The sequence below is a fragment of the Schistocerca piceifrons genome, chromosome 8 (genome assembly GCF_021461385.2).
Source record: "Schistocerca piceifrons isolate TAMUIC-IGC-003096 chromosome 8, iqSchPice1.1, whole genome shotgun sequence".
Taxonomy (NCBI): Eukaryota; Metazoa; Arthropoda; class Insecta; order Orthoptera; family Acrididae; genus Schistocerca; species Schistocerca piceifrons.
The window spans coordinates 425,531,568-425,551,513 of NC_060145.1; the positions used below are offsets into that span (position 1 = coordinate 425,531,568).

General features: G+C 42.5%; 1 protein-coding gene across 1 annotated transcript in view; it reads left to right on the forward strand.

Moving 5' to 3' along the window:
• LOC124712415 (transient receptor potential channel pyrexia-like) overlaps positions 1 to 19,946 on the forward strand; it is a 185,222-nt gene that overhangs the window by 136,111 nt on the left and 29,165 nt on the right. The window contains exons 11-13 of the mRNA XM_047242708.1: positions 4,611 to 4,878; positions 13,138 to 13,368; positions 19,685 to 19,831. Of these exons, the coding sequence (XP_047098664.1) occupies positions 4,611 to 4,878; positions 13,138 to 13,368; positions 19,685 to 19,831 (646 nt within the window). The remainder of the gene's footprint in view (positions 1 to 4,610; positions 4,879 to 13,137; positions 13,369 to 19,684; positions 19,832 to 19,946) is intronic.

The following is a 19,946-nucleotide window of genomic DNA, read 5'->3' on the forward strand; positions in this document are numbered from 1 at the left end:
TTCCGTGCAGACCTATTTATGTAAACGGATAGTTCACTTACCCCAAGAATTAAGAAACGCGAGGTCTGCCTGCTTACTGAGTGGTAACGTGCTCGCCTGCCATGCAAGCGGGCCCGGGTTCTATTCCCGGCTGAGTCGAAAATTTTCTCCGCTCGGGGATTGGCTGTTGTGATGTCATCATCATTTCATCCTCATCACCGTCGCGCAAGTCGCCCAATGTGGCGTCGACTGAAATAAAACTTGCACTTGGCGGCTGAACTTCTCCAGATAGGACTTCCGGGCCAACGATGCCATACGCTCATTTCATTTCAAGAAACTCGACGAGTTTTACCTGTTATCGATATAGACAGTGGCAGGATATTGGTCCCGTGAATTCAAATACTTTCCAGAATGTTTTGATTTTAAGCCTGAAGTCTAATAACAAATGAGAAAAGGAATCTTTTTGTCTGATATAGTTACAAATTAAAACCATTCATGCCTAAGAAAGAGGCGTGTGACGGTCCGACAGAGCGTTGGTGCAATATAACTACAAATTAACAATTTGGGATTTTTCCCTACACTTGTTCTGTGAAATCTTTCTTCTTGCCAAATTTCGTGATTCCAGACCAACGGGAAGAACTCTGTAGGTTTTGATGGGAGCGTCTGCTAAAACATCAAAATATGTGACGTAAATGACTGCATCATTTGGCTGCGTTGACTTAGAAGCTTACGTTTTCTACACCGCGAAGGGGCCGTAGACCTTAGTATGTGCCGTAAATATCGACTTCATATGTCAGTCCGTTCCTACTAAAAAGGCAGCTTAACAGACGGACAGAGAGACAATCGAATAACAAATGACAAAAAAATTTTCGTGTGATATAATTACAAATTAACACCTTTTCTGATATTTTCTTTAGTTTTACTGAAAAATCATGCTGCTTGCCAATTTTCGTGATTCTAGCTCAACGGGAAGTACACTAAAAATTTTGATTCTGAGTATGTGACATAAATGGCCGCATCTTTTGATTACATTGATTTAGAAACTTCAATTTCGTATCTCGTCAAGGGATCGTAGACCTTAGTATATGAAGAAAATTTGAATTTGATACGCCAATTTATTCACATTCTTCTTGCCAAATTTCACGATTTCACGTCAACGGGAAGTACCTACAGGTTTTGATGAGTGGGTTTCTGTGAAAACAGGTCTTTAACAGTCGGACAGACAGACAACAAAGTGATCCTTGAAGTGTTTCGTTTTTTGCGACTGAGGGACGGATCCCTAAAAACAGAGAAAATTAAATGGTGGTATTAATGCTTTCAGGTGTCCTACATAATCTTCCTCACCCCCCCCCCCCTCCCCCCGCTTCTTCACGCTCCCCCTTGAGTACAGCGCCCACAAAATTCGTGGAACCACGTGAAACAGAAAAGTCCTTCTTTGGTAAGTCAAACGTTGATTTGAATATTGGTTATATCACCAGAGCATTGACGGTTTATGTGAATTTCAGCACTTTGTCGTCTTCTAGTAGGTTCTAAATTGAAAACACCAAGTATTATAGCCCGCAATAATTTTTTTTTCAAAGAATAATTTTCTGCATTTTGCATTTCAATGAAGTTGCAGCTGCCGTCCTCGTATCATTGTTTTAGTCCAGGAGTCAAGATGTGCAGAGAAAACACGTTTCTCTTCTTCAAGACACTCTGGGGAATGCTTTGCAAAATTTGATCTACAGACATTGCTCCATTGCCATTAAGAACGCAACAACGTTGACATATTATGGCTGCAAGTCCACTCTTAACACTGCCTATTCACAACTGTCTAGTCGAATGCACATCTGTAGTTTACACTTGTTCAAATGGTTCAGATGGCTCTAAGCACGGTGAGACTTAACTTCTGAGGTCATCAGTACCCTAGAACTTAGAACTACTTAAACCCAACTAACCTAAGGACATCACACACATCCATGCCCGAGGCAGGATTCGAACCTGCGACCGTAGCGGTCGCGCGGTATCAGACTGTAGCGCCTAGACCCGCTCGGCCACTCCGGCCGGCACTTGTTAGTTAAAAAAAAAAATGGCTCTGAGCACTATGGGACTTAACATCTGTGGTCATCAGTCCCCTAGAACTCAGAACTACTTAAACCTAACTAACCTAAAGACATCACACACATCCATGCCCGAGGCAGGATTCGAACCTGCGACCGTAGCAGTCGCGCGGTTCCGGACTGAGCACCTAGAACCGCTAGACCACCGCGGCCGGCTTGTTAGTTCAAGCTGCCGTCTCAGTTATCGTGCTGACGATGCTTGTACGCCAACGATAAAATAAGTCTCCGAAATTTCTTGACGGACATGGTATCTAGTAATCAAGGATTGATACAGGCACTGCGAGCCGGAAATGGTAACTAGCCCTTTGCTCCTACCATCGGCTAAACGGCGGGCTTAACACCAAGTATTACAACCCGTAATATTTTTTTTTCAAAAACTAATCTTCTCCATTTTGCATTTCAGTGAAGTTGCAGCTGTCGTCATCGTATCATTGTTTTAGTTCAGGAATCAAGATGTGCAGAGAAAACACGTTTCCCTTCTTGAAGACATTCTGGAGAATGCATTGCAAATTTGATTTGGAGACATTGCTCCAGTGACATTAAGGACGCTTCAGTCTGGAACCGCGCGACCGCTACGGTCGCAGGTTCGAATCCTGCCTCGGGCATGGATGTGTGTGATGTCCTTAGGTTAGTTAGGTTTAAGTAGTTCTAGGTTCTAAGGGACTGATGACCTCATCAGTTAAGTCCCATAGTGCTCAGAACCATTAAGGACGCAACAACGTTGGCACATTATGGCCACAAGTCCACTTCTTAACACTGACTGTTCACAACTGTCTATTCGAATGCACATCTGTAGTTTACACTTGTTAGTTTAAGCTGCCACCTCAGTTATCGTGCTGACGTTGCTTGTACGCCAACAATAAAAAAAGTCTCCTAACATTCTTGACGGACATTGTATCTTTTAATCAATAAAGATTTTCTAGGGATCGATACAGGCACTGCGAGCCGGAAATGTTTGGCCCTCGACTCCCACCGTCGTCTGAACGGCGGGCTGGCTGTGCGCGTCCGCATCTCGTGGTCGTGCGGCAGCGTTCTCGCTTCCCACGCCAGGGTTCCCGGGTTCGATTCCCGGCGGAGTTAGGGATTTTCTCTGCCTCGTGATGACTGGGTGTTGTGTGATGTCCTTAGGTTAGTTAGGTTTAAGGGGCTCCGGAAAGGCTCAAAATCATGAAAAGTTCAATTTTTACTTTTTTGCGTTTTCTGAATCTGCAGACTATTATCTTTTAATAGATATATAATTTATTCAATTCCGAAGACTACAACTATTTTTAAATTTTTTTTGAAATGTGTTCTACATGGGCGTGACCCACTGTGGCGCTGTTAAACTGCTGTCAGATGGTGTTATTATTAACGTCCGTGTTCATCAGGTACATTTTAGTCTGCCTCATGCAATAATGGAGGTGATAAAACCTATTTTCAGAGACTTAGCAGCACCTGAACTGTTGAAAAAGTGTGTTCACGGAAAAACTCAAAACCCCAATGAAAGTGTAAATAGTGTTATATGGTCGAGAATCCCCAAGACTGTATTTGTTGGAATAGAAACACTTCACTTTGGTGTGTATGATGCTGTTGCGACTTTCAGTGATGGCAACATTTGTAACGTGCAAGGTATTTAGAAATATGGGAATGAAGATAGGTTCTAACATGGTACGAGCGATGCTTGCTTTAGACAAGGAACGCCTTCGGGCTGCAGACAGGGCTGTAAAGAGTCTAGAAATACAAGCAAGAGTGAACATTAGGAGGAACAAGAGGAAGCGGGAGGAGGAGTTTGCAGAGGATGAAGATAATCCATCCTATGGACCTGGAATGCACTAAAAAGTTAATCCAATCTTTGTCGCTCGATTCCCAAAACTTTTATTTTCTCATACTAATTACATGTTTTCTAAGGATCTTCCAAACATATTTGTTTCAAACTTTCAGTAAATGTTACACAGTACCTTCTGCATAATTTAACACAGCCTTTTTCCAAAAAACTGTATATTTTTGAATATATAAATAAAAAATTGCAAAAAATGTTGTGAATTTTCATTACAAAAAAAAAATGGCTCTGAGCACTATGGGACTGAACTGCTGTGGTCATAAGTCCCCTAGAACTTAGAACTACTTAAACCTAACTAACCTAAGGACAGCACACAACACCCAGCCATCACGAGGCAGAGAAAATCCCTGACCCGCCGGGAATCGAACCCGGGAACCCGGGCGTGGGAAGCCAGAACGCTACCGCACGACCACGAGATGCGGGCTTTTCATTACAATTGAAAAAAAAAATCATCTTTAATAACTGAACTAAAATTTTGTAAAATCCCTCTGTTAAGTTGTAGCCCATATTCCAATAAATAATCTGTAAAAAGTTCAACTTCCTACCTCAAATACTTTGTGAGGAAAGATGTAATTTATAAGCGTTATTTTAACATTGCAAGTATAGGGCATTCCGGAGCCCCTTAAGTAGTGGTAAGTTCTAGGGGACTGATGACCATAGATGTTGAGTCCCATAGTGCTCAGAGCCATTTGAACCATTTTGTCTGTGCGCAGCGTGCTGATCGGTCCGCTGATGGCGGCGCTGGTGGCGCGGGAGCTGGTGCAGCTGGTGTCTTCGCCCCGGCGCTACGTGGCGCAGGCCGAGAACTACCTGGAGCTGGTGGTGCTGGTGTGCTCGGCCGCCACGCTCTGCAACGGCTCGCTCTCCATCTACGCGGAGCGCCACCTCTGCGCCATCACCGTGCTGCTCATCTGGACTGAGCTCATTGTCATGACCGGCAAGCTGCCCTACCTCTCCATGCAGCTGGAGATGCTCAAGAAGGTACCTACGCTATATACCGTGCTACCTAACAGAACACTCCCCTGCTGCAAAGAACTGTTCCTTGTGTCTTAAATCTCATGAGGGTCAGATATAAGGTTTTAATTGTCACCCCGAAAAAAAATCGTGTTCATTAAGGGAAAGAAACTTGCTCTTACGAGGAGAACACAGCAAGTGACACATAACCCGATTTACCAGAAACTTCGTTCAGTGGAAGAGGAGTCAAAATAAGCGAACAAGGTGTCTCGGCTAACCTGTAGATGCTCGACCATTTCTGCTAAAACAACGATCAAAGTTTTCCACGAAATTTAGCTGGCTTTTAGAGCGCCATGATCTCTGTTCAACTGGTGGCATAGTGGCTAGTGTTGTGGCCTTTCACTTCCAAGCCCCGTGTTCAAAACCCGATAATTGTTGTCATTTATTTCAATCTTTATTTTTTGATTTATATACTTGATTCTGTAGAAAGATGCAACACGAATGTTTCTTATCTAGTTAGGGCGCGCAAGGGCGTTATATTAATTGTAAAATTACAACTGAGTTTCACAGTGTCATATATTTGATATACGAGTGTAATACAAGATAGCTGCGAATAAGAAAGGCAGTGGAACAGGAAATTACCCTTCCTCTGTATGGGCGTGAACCGAATCCGCAACGACTGAAGTCAAGGAAGAGTTCCCTTAGGACATCAACGGAAATTAGAACCACTGCTGAAAAAGCTAGGTTGCAAATATGCAGGGCTACGACCTACTTTCCACCTTGTTGGTTAAGAATTGCTGAAGCTCTGCCTCCAGGTCATGATGGGGAATGGACGACTTGGAAGTCCCTGAATACACTGAGATCCGGAGTTGGCAGATCAAAAATTAACTTGGCAAGATGGGAATACACTGATCCAAATGATATTCGATGTGACTGTGGAAAAGAACAGACAGTTCGGCACATTCTTTGGTGTCGATTGTGCTCAGACTCCTGTACAGAAGATGATCTTCAACAAGCAACAGAAAATGCACTGGAAGTGGCCACGTTTTGGTCAAAAGTAATTTAATCAGAAAGGTCTAAAATGTATGTACATGTACCTGTATGTTTCTGACACAAGAATAATAAGAGTCTATGGTATTTTCAGGGCTTAAAATCTTTTTCAACTTTCATATTCTTATATTCTATTCTGATATTAATTCTTATATTTTATTTATTTGTTTGTTCTTCAGGAAAACTTACTGTTTTCCCTTGGATTATACCAACCGTAGAAACGTTCTAAACATAGAAATTTCGAACACGATAAGCATTGTGAGAAGTCAGGTTTGCCACGTTGCCAATGTCATTTCTTTGTACGAATTTCATTCGCGAAAGAAATGTCGTTAAAATTGCTGAAGATTCACAAGTTTGCAATAATTTCGCGGCAAATCACGCATAACGGATCACTTTTCCGGAGACTGACGCTTGCTGAAATTATTTGAAATTTCAAATAATTTTCTCTTCTATTTAAATCATTCACCAGACATACAGTTAGTAGACCAATAAGGAAAAAGTTATTTCAGTATACACTGAAAAACATTTCTCCGGAAATGTGTAGATAAATGAAAAACAATGATAAGAATAATCATTTAGTTTCCGACACGGGGTGTGAGAATCGTGATACCGCGTCGCTAGTAACTACGCCACCACTTCTGTTGAACTGTTCCTTTGCTAAAAAGCACTTAGCTCCACAACTTTGACCGTCGTTTTCTCAGAAACCGACCTGCATCTACGTGTAAGCGTATTCGCTTATTTGCGTACATCACTGCCTCACACCTATCTGGCATACTGCATATAAGCTTATGGAGATGACTGTGTAGCCGAGCGGTCTTAGGCGCTGCAGTCATGGACTGTGCGGCTGGTCCTGGTTAGAGTCCTCTCTCGGGCATGGGTGCGTGTGTTTGTCCTTAGCATAATTTAGGTTAAGTAGTGTGTAAGCTTAGGGACTGATGACCTTAGCAGTTAAGACCCATAAGATTTAAAAAAAAAAAAAAAAAAAAAAGACTCTGTGGTGTCCGTTCCAGTTCTTCAATGAGAGAGCCCATGATAGTTCTGGCAGAGCCTGTGCTGGGACAGAATGACCACAGACACATATGTTAAGCATGTCCCACACCTACTCTATGGGTTCTGGATCGGGATTCATCGCTGGCGATTTCATTACTTGACTGTCCTGGCTTCACAAAACATCTCCGATGGCGCTACCACATGGGTGCCGTCACTATCGTGCATGTGAAGGAATTCAGATCCACCACGCTATGTAGCAGCCACCACATGGTCCAGCAGGGTTTGTTCGATACACTGCCTGGCCGTGAGACGAACATGGACAGCGACGAGAGCCGTAGGCTGCCAAAAATGATGCTTCACCACACCTTCACAGAACCTCGGCCAAATCTGTTGACTTCCTGGACACCAGCTGGCAGGCACGTCCCACACAGGAACACGGCCATCACCTTGCGTCAGATGAAATCTGTATTCGTTTCTGAATAACACGTTTCGCCAGTGACGAACTTGGCCTTTGACATTAGAAGAGATGATGTCGCGTCGAGCGGGTTACTCAGACAGGACGTCTGTGTTGTAAGTTCGTTTTTCGTAATCTGTTCCTTACAGTCTGACCGGACACAGAGACTTCAGTGGCCCTTCTGAGATCATCTTGCAACATTCTGGCGGTAGCTGTGCGACGCCGCACCGCGGAGATGGTAAGATATCGGTCTTCACGTGGGTTTGTAATGCATCGGCGACCTTGTCCAACTCGCTTTGTGTACTAACCCGTCTCTCTATAGGATGTCTGCAACCCAGGGATGACAGACGGGAGACAATGGCATCTATGGCAATTGGCATCCTACCACACACACACACACACACAAAGGAGCTCGCGCGCGTTATGCCTTATCACAGGTCAAGCATCACTAGTATACATTGCTATCCTGAGTGAAAGTGAAGAAGAATTAAATGATGTGCTGAACGGAATGAACAGTCTAATGAGTACACAGTACGGTTTGAGAGTAAATCGGAGAAAGACGAAGGTAATGAGAAGTAGTAGAAATGAGAACAGCGAGAAACTTAACATCAGGCTTGATGGTCACGAAGTCAATGAAGTTAAGGAATTCTGCTACCTAGGCAGTAAAATAACCAATGACGGACGGAGCAAGGAGGACATCAAAAGCAGACTCGCTATGGCAAAAAAGGCATTTCTGGCCAAGAGAAGTCTACTAATATCAAATACCGGCCTTAATTTGAGGAAGAAATTTCTGAGCATGTACGTCTGGAGTACAGCATTGTATGGTAGTGAAACATGGACTGTGGGAAAACCGGAACAGAAGAGAATCGAAGCATTTGAGATGTGGTGCTATAGACGAATGTTGAAAATTAGGTGGACTGATAAGGCAAGGAATGAGGAGGTTCTACGCAGAATCGGAGAGGAAAGGAATATGTGGAAAACACTGATAAGGAGAAGGGACAGGATGATAGGACATCTGCTAAGACATGAGGGAATGACTTCCATGGTACTAGAGGGAGCTGTAGAGGGCAAAAACTGTAGAGGAAGACAGAGATTGGAATACGTCAAGCAAATAATTGAGGACGTAGGTTGCAAGTGCTACTCTGAGATGCCGTATCAAACCGGGCCGTATCAAACCAGTCAGTAGACTGATGACCAAAAAAAAAAAAGTATACATGCAAAGTTCAGTAGCTGTTCATCACATGGTATAAGAACAACTGACCCGTAGATTCGTTACTTCACAAATCTAAATCGTTCTACGACGCTTATTAAGGGTCTCAATGTTAATTAAACGATTAAAATGTCTGTAAAAGTAAGTCAGCAGTATAAAAATGCAGATATTACATTAAGCGTCAAAATGTTATTTTCCAGACACACACACACACACACACACACACACACACACACACACACACACAGCTGGCATATTGCTGTCCAAAACATGATTGCGAGCTCTCAAATTAAATGGCCCAGTGCTATTTCATTGGCTAAAAATTGGAAATTTGTGGTAAGATCTTACGGGACCAAACTGCTACGGTCATCGGTCCCTAAGCTTACACACTACTTAATCTAACTTAAACTAACTTACACTAAGGACAACATACACACCCATGCCCGAGGGAGGACTCAAACTCCGACGGAGGGAGCCGCGCGGACCTGACAAGACGCCTTAGACCGCGCGGCTACCCCGCGCGGCATTCGCTAAAACATAACACATTTAACAAGCAGGCCAGTTTTATAATTAGGCCTAATTAAGGTGATATAGTAAAACTAACATTACCAAACTTATAACATCAGAAGACATACATTGGCTAAGTTTCATATATTAATTAAAATACTATGCTAAGCAAGCAAGCACACAAACCAATAGGCAGTCTGAATTACTGCTGGGAGTAATTTTTAGGGCTACACTTGATTTAAGACACGATGAACCTTCAAATTAAATATTTCGACATATAAATTGTTCTATGATACTTGTCAAATGGTACAACAGTGTCTATTGTATCACACATGGACACTACTACTCATCTAGCTTACAGCTTCAAGTGCACTTCACGACGAGATTTACTACACTAAACAATGTTATTCCCATGCCAAAATTCATCAAAAACCCGCTTCTAAAACTCATATCAAATTCATCTGAACATTATAAATATAATGACCCCATGGTAGGGTATTAATTTTATCTTGCCGTTTAAAACGCTGTTGTCTTTTGCCATCACATACTGGCAACTACACGACACTTCGATAAAATAGCATACTGAACAGCAGTAATACATATTCCTATAGGTAAGGACCCAGGGCTACTAAGCTTTCAAAGTCACCGGAATATTATAGCGTTTTCATGTCATGGTAAAAACTTTATCTTGCAGTACAACCCTTCGTCAGTTTTTTTGTTCCTAATGGTAACAGGTGCTGTTTGTGCCACGCATTACATTCATCAAAATACAAAAAAATTGTTGCTACAACAGTACAAAACACGTGAGCAGTACTACTGATGTAATTTACAGCTTAAAGTGTACACTTGACTCCTCCTGGAATATGAGTACAAAGTTTTTTATTCATAACAGAATTTTCACAAATTTCTACCAATTATATTCTGCTCCTGTAGCAAACTGTAGATTAAATAGGTCCGAGCGCGATGGGAAACGTTGGACTTTAGCAGTCACTACATCTCTTTGCTTTTTTTTTGTTGTTGTGACACTGTTCCGGAACATTATGACGAGTGCTTGATGTGAATGCGGTATCTGGAGTCAGGATGGAGGAGAACGTTTACAGTACAAAGCTGAAATAAAGTAATCAATGTTTTCTCTGTCGCTTCCTCGCACAGCCATTTATAAGATTCAGAAAGGGACCGGTTAAACCAACTGGCGCGCAGATTCCGACGCCGCTTGCTAGCTCGACATGACCATGTCCCCAATTCCCCTCTCTTTAATGCAGAACGCAGTCACAACAGTAGTTTAGTGTTCGTATGTGGGCATAGTAGATTCGCGTTTGCATGCTGGTCATGCATTCAGTTTTACATGTTAGAGCTATTCAGGTGGATCCTAAAGTACATGGTCATGAAGTACTAAAAATAAGTACATGTATATTTAACCCTAGGACTCTAAATGGGGGAAAATATTATACTGTTACTGAACCATCGTAAATTTTACTACTCCATATTTTTTTCGAAGGAAGGCCTAATGCACTAGTTAATTACAATTCTAAGGTTTCCAATGCTATGTCACATAGAAAATGAGTACAAAATGTCCTGTTATATGTCCTATAGCGACAATATCAGATTGGTGGGAACCGGGAATTAATACCAACTGCAATCGTAAATCTTACTAGGGTTTAGTAATCTAGCGTTAATCTCGACCAAATTTATATAATTATATAAATCAGTCGATAAAAGAAAATATAATTTTTTCTGCTAGGAGAAAATAAGAAAAGAGATTGAAATTTCTAGATGGAAAAGGAGACCTTCTCAAGCATGTGTTGCAACAAAGTCTTAAGAGTTACGAATTCTGCATTTTAGATGAAGTAGTTGCACAGTAATATAACAAACTGAAGAGCGGAGGATAGGCCACTTTGAGAGTGATTTTTGGAGATTTCTCAGTTTCGTCTACTCGTGTATTAGAGCCGTATTACGTTTTACCCAGTCAACCCTAAAAAAAAACATTTGTTCAATATCAATTATACCAGCCTTGATTAAAAAATGGAAATCACGAAAGGAACGGAATAAATCCATTGAAAATATCAGCTGTGAAGTTCTGTATACAAGAAAGGTATTTTCAGAGCTGGATAACTGTTTTTAAAGTTTATTTCCGGTTTTTAAACTTCAAAGGGCATTAATGATTAATCTGTTGTTTTTTTTATCCAATTGGATGTTCTCAATCTTACTGACTTTTTTGATTTTCAAATTTTAATTTTCGGTGGCTACCAAACGTTATTGGGATATGAACAAATTTTCGGTGAATGTTTTCTGTCTATATTTCACTACTATTTGGACACTGTGGATTTAATCTCATGACTCTATAACTTTAAGGCCGTTGGATAAAAATCTGGCATTGTTATTCACACTAATAATACAAAAATATGTATTTGCATATTCTATTGAAATATTCCCATCATTTAGATATCAAAGACATAACAGTAATAATAATAATAATAATAATAATAATAATAATAACTATAGTGTGAATAATAATAATAATAATAATAAATAATAATAAAAAAGAATGGGTAAGTGCGAGAAAGACTCGCGCTCTGTTGTTTCCATACAAACTGAATAATGAATGAAGAGAGTTCACCCATCCTGGGAGTCGAGAATTACGACAATTTTTGCCTGTTATTGATGTTGATACTGGCAAGGTTTCGATACCAGGAATTCCATGACTTTCGAGAATGTTTTAATTTTGAGTTTTAAGTTTCAATTTTTTGCTTGTATTCGCACTTGCTATTGTAATTTTTAATTTATTTGACTAATTTTGGAGTTATATTAACATGATATGCTAATTTTGAATTGCAGATACGTTTACTTTGTCTGCTCTTGTCCCCGTTGCAATTACTGATCATATTTGGTGGAAGTCTCCAAATAAGAAAATGGTGCTGCCGGCCACTATTGTTACGCAGAGATCAAATTGTTCTGTGGAACGTTTCAATGGGTTTTTATGGGATATTTGAACCTCATCCAATACAATGGAAGTGCAATGTTGAATCAGTTATTAGTATTACTTTGCTTTGAAACATTACAGATGCTGTATATGTTGTAGGATAGACTGTCAGTGTGGTAGCCGGGTGGCCGTGTACCTATCACCACCACTAAATGGCGAAGGCACTGTCTTCACAGCAGCAAGAGACTTCATTTCATCGTAGCTTAGCCAACCAGCACGATAATCTGTAAATTATATGCACAAAACTTCCTCGTAAATCGCTCATACTTAAAACCATATCAAAGTCCCTACAGTACTTCCCGAAATTTGGCAGGTTATGAACGCAGTGGAAGTTTGTAATGGAAAAAGTATATTTTTGTGTGATATACTTACAAATTAACTATTTTCGAATTTTTTCCCTTTACTTGTACTGAGGAACCCTGCTTCTTTCCGAATTTCATGACTCTAAGACAGCGAAGGGTGAGTTTGTGAGTGTCGAAATATACGACATAAGTGGCCCTATCTTCTGATTAAATTGACTTAGAAGCTTAGATTTTTTGCACCGCCGAGGTACCGTGGACCTTAGTATGTGACATGAATTTCAACTTGTTACCTCTACCGGTTCCCAATAAGAAGTCGTCTTAACAGTCGTTCAACAAGACAGACGAGAAAGAAGGAAGACTGGGTTTAACATAGGTTCGAGATCGAGATCATTAGAGACGGGACAGACAGACAGACGGACAATGAACTGAACCTGTAATGGTTCTCTTTTTACTGACTGAACTATGGTAAAAATAGCGGTTTCAGAATGTCCTCCCCTTTTGGATAAATTTCTGTAGACGCCAAAGGTCATACGCTGGTGCACTGTAGATTAACGCTTCCAGCAACCCAGCGTTGTTGTCCTTCAAAAGCAGAAAAGGAATTAAAGCACCATACAACTCTATGAATGCGCTACGTCACTTTGTTTTGGCTACTCTGAGAGTGTACTCGGGAGTGTGGCGCGGTGTTTAGAGTGTATCGGGAACTGCAGACGTGTACTATACAATTTTACAATTTATTTTTTCGAGGTGATAACTTGTGCCTACCGACGCGCGCGCGGCTACTGTCCTGTGACAGGTGACGGGCACGTTCGCGCGCTTCATGGCGTGGTACTCGCTGCTGATCGCGGCGTTCGCGCTCAGCTTCTACACCATGTTCCACGAGGACGGCGGCGACGGCGCGGGCGGCGACGGCGACGCCTTCTTCCGCGCGCCCGGCCTCACGCTGGTGCGCACCGTGGGCATGCTGGCCGGAGAGTTCGAGATGTCCAGCATCCCGTTCCACCTGGCGCCCGGCACCAGCCACGTGGTGAGTGGCCGTGGCAGCTGCACACACACACACATACAGAGAGAGAGAGAGAGAGAAGGAGAGGGACGAATCAGGCATGTACGACGTGTGTTCGAAAAGTATCGGCAATTTTCATTTTTTTGAATAAATTTTGATTATTCTTCTACATTAGTGTTACTTCTTTCAAAGCAGTTCCCATTAGATGTTATAAGCGTTTCTTCCAATCCCCAAAACACTTCTGGAACTTGGCTCCTTCAGCGATGCACTTTTAATCTGAACTGTGCTTGTAAAACGAGCGCCCTTTAAGTTCCCTTTATTGTTAGACAAAAGTCACGCTTGCTTGCGAAAGGCAAAGGTCCCGAGTTCAAGTCTCGGTCCGGCACACAGTTTTAATCTGCCAGGAAATTTCATATCAGCGCTGTAGAGTGAAAATTTCATTCTAGAAACATCCCTCAGTCTGTGGCTAAGCCATGTCTCCGCAATATCCTTTCCTCCAGGAGTGCTGGTTCTGCAAGGTTCGCAGGAGAGCTTCTGTGAAGTTTGGAAGGTAGGAGAAGAGGTACTGGCGGAATTAAAGCAATGAGGACGGGGCATGAGTCGTGCTTGCGTAGTTCAGTTGGTAGAACACTTGCCCGCGAAAGGCAAAGGTCCCGAGTTCGAGTCTCGGTCCGACACAATTTTAATCTGTCAGGAAGTTTCCTTGAAGCTTGTTCGATAGAGACTGGGAAAGGTGAAAATCTCAGGGCGAAAGATCAGGTGAATAATGGGTGTGCGAAAAGACTTCCCAGCCCCACTCCTGTATACTGTTGTTTGTCAGTCTAGCAGAATTCGAGCGGGCGTTATCGTAGAGTAGCAACACTTCAAGCAGTCTTCCCGGTCGTTGTTCCTGGACTGCGTCTGCAAGACGTCTCAGTTGTTGATAATAAATGTCAGCAGTGACGGTTACACCTCGGGGAAGCAGTTCGTGGCACACAACACCGTTGCACTTCCGCCAAATGCGTAACACTACCATTTGTGGATGCATGTAGGTAATCGTACAGAGAATGGCTGGTTTGTTTGGGCTCAACCACTCCTTTCTATTCCTTATGTTAGCGTAAAGACACCGCTTCTCGTCACCAGTAACGATACAGGACAGGAATGATCGGTGTTGTTTACGAGTCAATTGGTGACGAGCAAGCAGAGATGCACATGTGGCCATGTGCTGATTTTTGTAATTCTGGCATAGAGCACGCGAAACCCATACACCCTATTTTTCAGCCTTCCTCATTGCATGCAGTTGTCGCATGATGGTTAATGAGCAGAGTTCATCACATTTCCAAGTTCTCTAGTACGCTGACGTGTATCATTGCGCATTAATGCGTGTAAAGGATCTTCATCAGAAAACAAAGGTCTTCCTGAAAATGAATAACGTCGAAATGATCATCCTTAAAACGAGAAAACAAATTTCTTACCGTGCGCTGTCCGATGGTATTAGCCCCATACACGGAGCAAATATTTCTGATTCTGACTGCCTCCCCTGCTGTCACCCCTCTATTGACCTCAAACAGAAGAATATGTCGGGAGTGTTTCGATTTCTCCCCTTGGCACCCCATTTTCTAACGTCCACAGCTCCACTCGCTGCTTCCATGTCTCCAGACGATAAAATGACATGTAATATCAAGTAATAGCAATGAACTACACATGAAAAACGACAGTCGCTGAGTAAACCCATAGCAACCAGAATACTAACATACAGAACAAAACCTCTACCAAATTATGCACCAAACTAACAATTATCCTTGACAAAAAAAATTACAAAAACTTAAAGCTTTCGATCATTATGATCAAAAGTTAAAGCTCGCACAGCGAAAGTCGAGACAACGTATGCGCGTGTAGGGCGATACCTTGAGCGACCACAGCTAGTAAGCTGAGTATACAAAGTGACTCAGGAAGAGAGGTACGTGGTTTGAGGGATGACAGCGTTAGTGATTCTGACAAAAAACTTCATGTCGACATATTTCCAAATCCGAATGGTTTCTGACATAGAATTCATTTACTGTACATTATCATTTATTTTCCGTATTATTCAAACATTGTCACTGTTTACAACGTAGCATGTATTGTAGACGAAGATGAGAAGATGAATATGAGATGGTCGGAATGGGCGAGCGGTTCTAGGCGCTACAGTCTGGAACCGCGCGACCGCTACGGTCGCAGGTTCGAATCCTGCCTCGGGCATGGATGTGTGCGATGTCCTTAGGTTAGTTAGGTTTAAGTAGTTCTAAGTTCTAGGGAACTGATGACCTCAGAAGTTAAGTCCTTTAGTGCTCAGAGCCATTTGATTTGATCAATTTGATACAAGACCCTTGTGGTCCATCATGCCGTGAAACTACCTCAGATTTCCAGAATGAGATTTTCACTCTGCAGCGGAGTGTGCGCTGATATGAAACTTCCTGGCAGATTAAAACTGTGTGCCCGACCGAGACTCGAACTCAGATTTGCCTACGAAAAGTACCTAACCTAAAACGAATGTGCGTCGTGCGAAAAAAAAAGCACTCCTTCAGACCACAAGTGGCCCATGGGGACCGTCTGACCACCGTGTCATCCTCAATTAAGGATGCGGATTAGAGGGGCGTGTGGTCAGCACACAGCTCTCCCGGTCGTTATGATGGTTTTCTTTGACCGGAGCCGCTACTGTTCGGTCGAGTAGCTCCACAATTGGCAACACGAGGCTGAGTGCACCCCGAAAAATGCCAACAGGACATGGCGGCCTGGATGGTCACCCATCCAAGTGCCGGCCACGCCTGATAGGGCTTATCTTCGGTGATCTCACTGGAACCGCTGTATCCACTTTGGCAAGGCCGTTGCCTGCATCGTGCAAGAATTTTAATTTTCTCGTGCCCTCTTCGCGCAAACTATTAATCCTAGAAAAAAATGAATAGGACCTATTCTGTAGGAAATTTAATGTACTTTAATTTTGTACCACGATACGTTTCCGCTGGAGGGTGAGGTTTTCGAGTTATTAAAGAAAAACGTACGAAGTAATATTAAATGTGTTCTATATCGAAACCATTCGGAATAGGGCGTATGTCCATATGAAATTTTTTGACCAGAATCATTAATGCCAGCCCCTCTCAAACCACGTACCTTTTCTCCTTAGTCTCCCTGTATAACAGTATACCAGCAGACAAACAGCAGTCAGTAACTGCAGCGTGTGCCATCAAATACTGTGTGCTTTCTCAGGATTATTTGTAAAGCCTGTCTTGTTGTTGTTGTGGTCTTCAGTCCTGAGACTGGTTTGATGCAGCTCTGCAAGCTTTTTCATCTCCCAGTACCTACTGCAACCTACATCCTTCTGAATCTGCTTAGTGTATTCATATCTTGGTCTCCCTCTACGACTTTTACCCTCCACGCTGCCCTCCAATACTAAATTGGTGATCCCTTGATGCCTCAGAACATGTCCTACCTACCAATCCCTTCTTCTAGTCAAGTTGTGCCACAAACTCCTCTTCTCCCCAATCCTATTCAATACCTCCACATTAGTTATGTGATCTACCCATCTAATCTTCAGCATTCCTCTGTAGCACCACATTTCGAACGCTTCTATTCTCTTCTTGTCCAAACTATTTATCGTTCATGTTTCACTTACATACATGGCTGTCTTAAAGAACTATTTCTGCAATCGATGGAAAGTTGTCACAGTGATCATCCTACCTAAACCAGGAAAGCATCAGCTGTTTTCACAAAACTATCGCCACATTTCTCTTGAAGCTGTCCTGTAAAAATCCGTGAAAAATTCAGTTTCCAATTTCTCTGAGATTTCCTAAATTTAAAACTCATAATCATTCCTCAGCCATTCGACTTACGAGACTAACACAGCACCTCCCATGAAACGTTGAGTCTTGAACACATCTACTCAGTTCGTCAAATCAAGCACAGGTAAAACTTTCGACGAAGTGTAGCACGGAGGACTCACAAATTAATTCTAATCACGTAAATCAGTAAAAATTCTATCATCGATTTTGACAAATAGAAAATTTTATGAGTGAATCCAGAAAACATTCAGCCGAGACTGACAGAAGTCGTATTACCTCTGGGTTCCGTTTGGGTTCTATTCTCTATGCAGTTTATACGAAAGACATTTACATGCAACAACCCCGGGGGGCAATTCTCGCAATTTCGTTTGCGAATGACACTTCTGTTTATAGGAGCAGCTCGAATATCACTTCATCGCCCGTACATTACTGCATTACCTTCAAGAAATTCAGAACTGATCCCTTCCTTGGAAAGTAACCACTAATGTCACGAAAACACAAGGCAGACAAATGAATACCTCAGGATGCCGTAATTGCTACAAATGACACTGCCCTACCAAGAAGGCCAGCACCAATTACCCGGGACTCACCACTGACTACAAGTTCACATTAGAACACAACATTGACGACATCTCCAGCAAAGGAATTCACCTCATCTATCAAATGGTTCTACTCATGAAGGCAATTCACTCACCATTAAGGGAAAACTACGAATCTATGAAGATTTTCCGGCCGCGGTGGCCGAGCGGTTCTAGGCGCTTCAGTCCAGGACCGCGCGACTGCTACGGTCGCAGGTTCGAATCCTGCATCGGGCATGGATGTGTGTGATGTCCTTAGGTTAATTAGGTTTAAGTAGTTCTAAGTTCTAGGGGACTAATGACCTCAAATGTTAAGTTCCATAGTGCTCAGAGCCATTTGAACCGTCTATGAAGATTTTCATCTCTCCATGATCACCTATGGCTCCTTAGCAGCAAATAGGAATAATAGGAAACAACAAAACATATAAAACAAATTTCCTTTCATAACAATAGATGAACCGCGTTACCTTCCAAACACGCTCATTCATGCAGACGCCCAACTATCCAGAATACATGTGAGCATCAAGCAGCGAGCCCAAAAATTGCTACGCGAAAGCACAATCTTGATTAGATTAGATTATATTAGATTAGTACTTGTTCCATAGATTATGAATACGACACTTCGTAATGATGTGGAACGTGTCAGGTTAATAAAAGGTGTCTATACAAAATATTACATGACACTCAATTTTTTTATTTTTTTATTTTTTATTTTTTTTGTGTAGGTTGGGAAATTGCCCACTTACTATATCCAAAAATTCATCTAATGAGTAGAAGGAGTTACCATTAAGATATTCTTTTAATTTCCTTTTAAATGCTATATGGCTATCTATCAGACTTTTGATGCTATTAGGCAAGTGACCAAAGACTTTTGTGGCAGCATAATTTACCCCCTTCTAAGCCAAAGTTAGATTTAACCTTTAGTAGTGAAGATCATCCTTTCTCCTAGTGTTGTAGCCATGTACACTGCTATTACTTTTGAATTCGTTCGGATTGTTAATAACAAATTTCATAAGTGAATATATATACTGTGAGGCTACAGTGAAGATCCCTAGCTCTTTAAATAAGTGTCTGCAGGATGATCTTGGATGAGGTCCAGCAATTATTCTGATTGCACGCTTTTGTGCAATGAACACACTTTTACTCAGTGATGAGTTACCCTATAATATGGCATACGAAAGCAGAGAATGAAAATAGGCGTGATAGGCTAATTTACAGAGATGTATATCGCCAAAATTTGCAGTGACCATAATAGCACAAGTACCTGAACTCAAACGTTTCAGCAGATCCTCAGTGTGTTTTTTCCAGTTCAACCCCTCACCAATACATACACCTATCACTTGATCCGTTCCATAGTACAGCTGCTACTCAACCCAAAAACAAATCTCACAGAATGTTCTAGACCATTAGTTCAACGTAGAAATTCCTATCGGTGCCACACCGCTGTAATCAAAATCGGCACAAGAAAGCTCCTGACGTCTTTTGAATCTTCATTTCCGTAAATTTACCCTCAGAAATAAGGTTCAAATGGTTCAAATGGCTCTGAGCCCTACGGCACTTAACATTTGAGGTCATCAGTCCCCTAGAACTTAGAACTACTTAAACTTAACTAACCTAAGGACAGCACACACATCCATGCCCGAGGCAGGATTCGAACCTGCGACCGTAGCAGTAGCGCGGTTCCAGACTGAAGCGCCTAGAACCGCTCGGCCGCTCCGGCCGGCCAGAAATAAGGAAGAGACTTTGCTCTCGCGGTCCTTTGACGAAACGGGTTACGACCTGTCATGTTGTGCCTGCCCCCCTCTTCGCCCTCTCTCTCCGTGGCAGCACTCATTCCCACCTGACAACGGCTGAGGAGTACTCGGTCGAAAGCTCGCGGCATTTCAAGCTCTTGACGCGGCTGGCAGTCCGAGAACGTTCTACTGCTTAGTGTTTGTTGTGTGCTGAACTCCGTGTCGGCCGCAGGTGTTCGTGGTGTTCGTGCTGCTGGTGACCATCGTGCTGCTGAACCTGCTGAACGGGTTGGCCGTGTCGGACACGAACGCGATCCGCGAGGACGCTTCCGTGCTCAGCCTGGTCACCATGGTGCAGCTCATCGCCTTCTACGAGGAGGTAAGCCACTTCAGACTCCGTGTCGGCCCGCTATTCTTCATGCAGAGAGGGATCAGTGTGTTTCGCAAGAGTTACACTATGTTTCGCAGCAGTTAGTTTACAAAAATGGATTCTC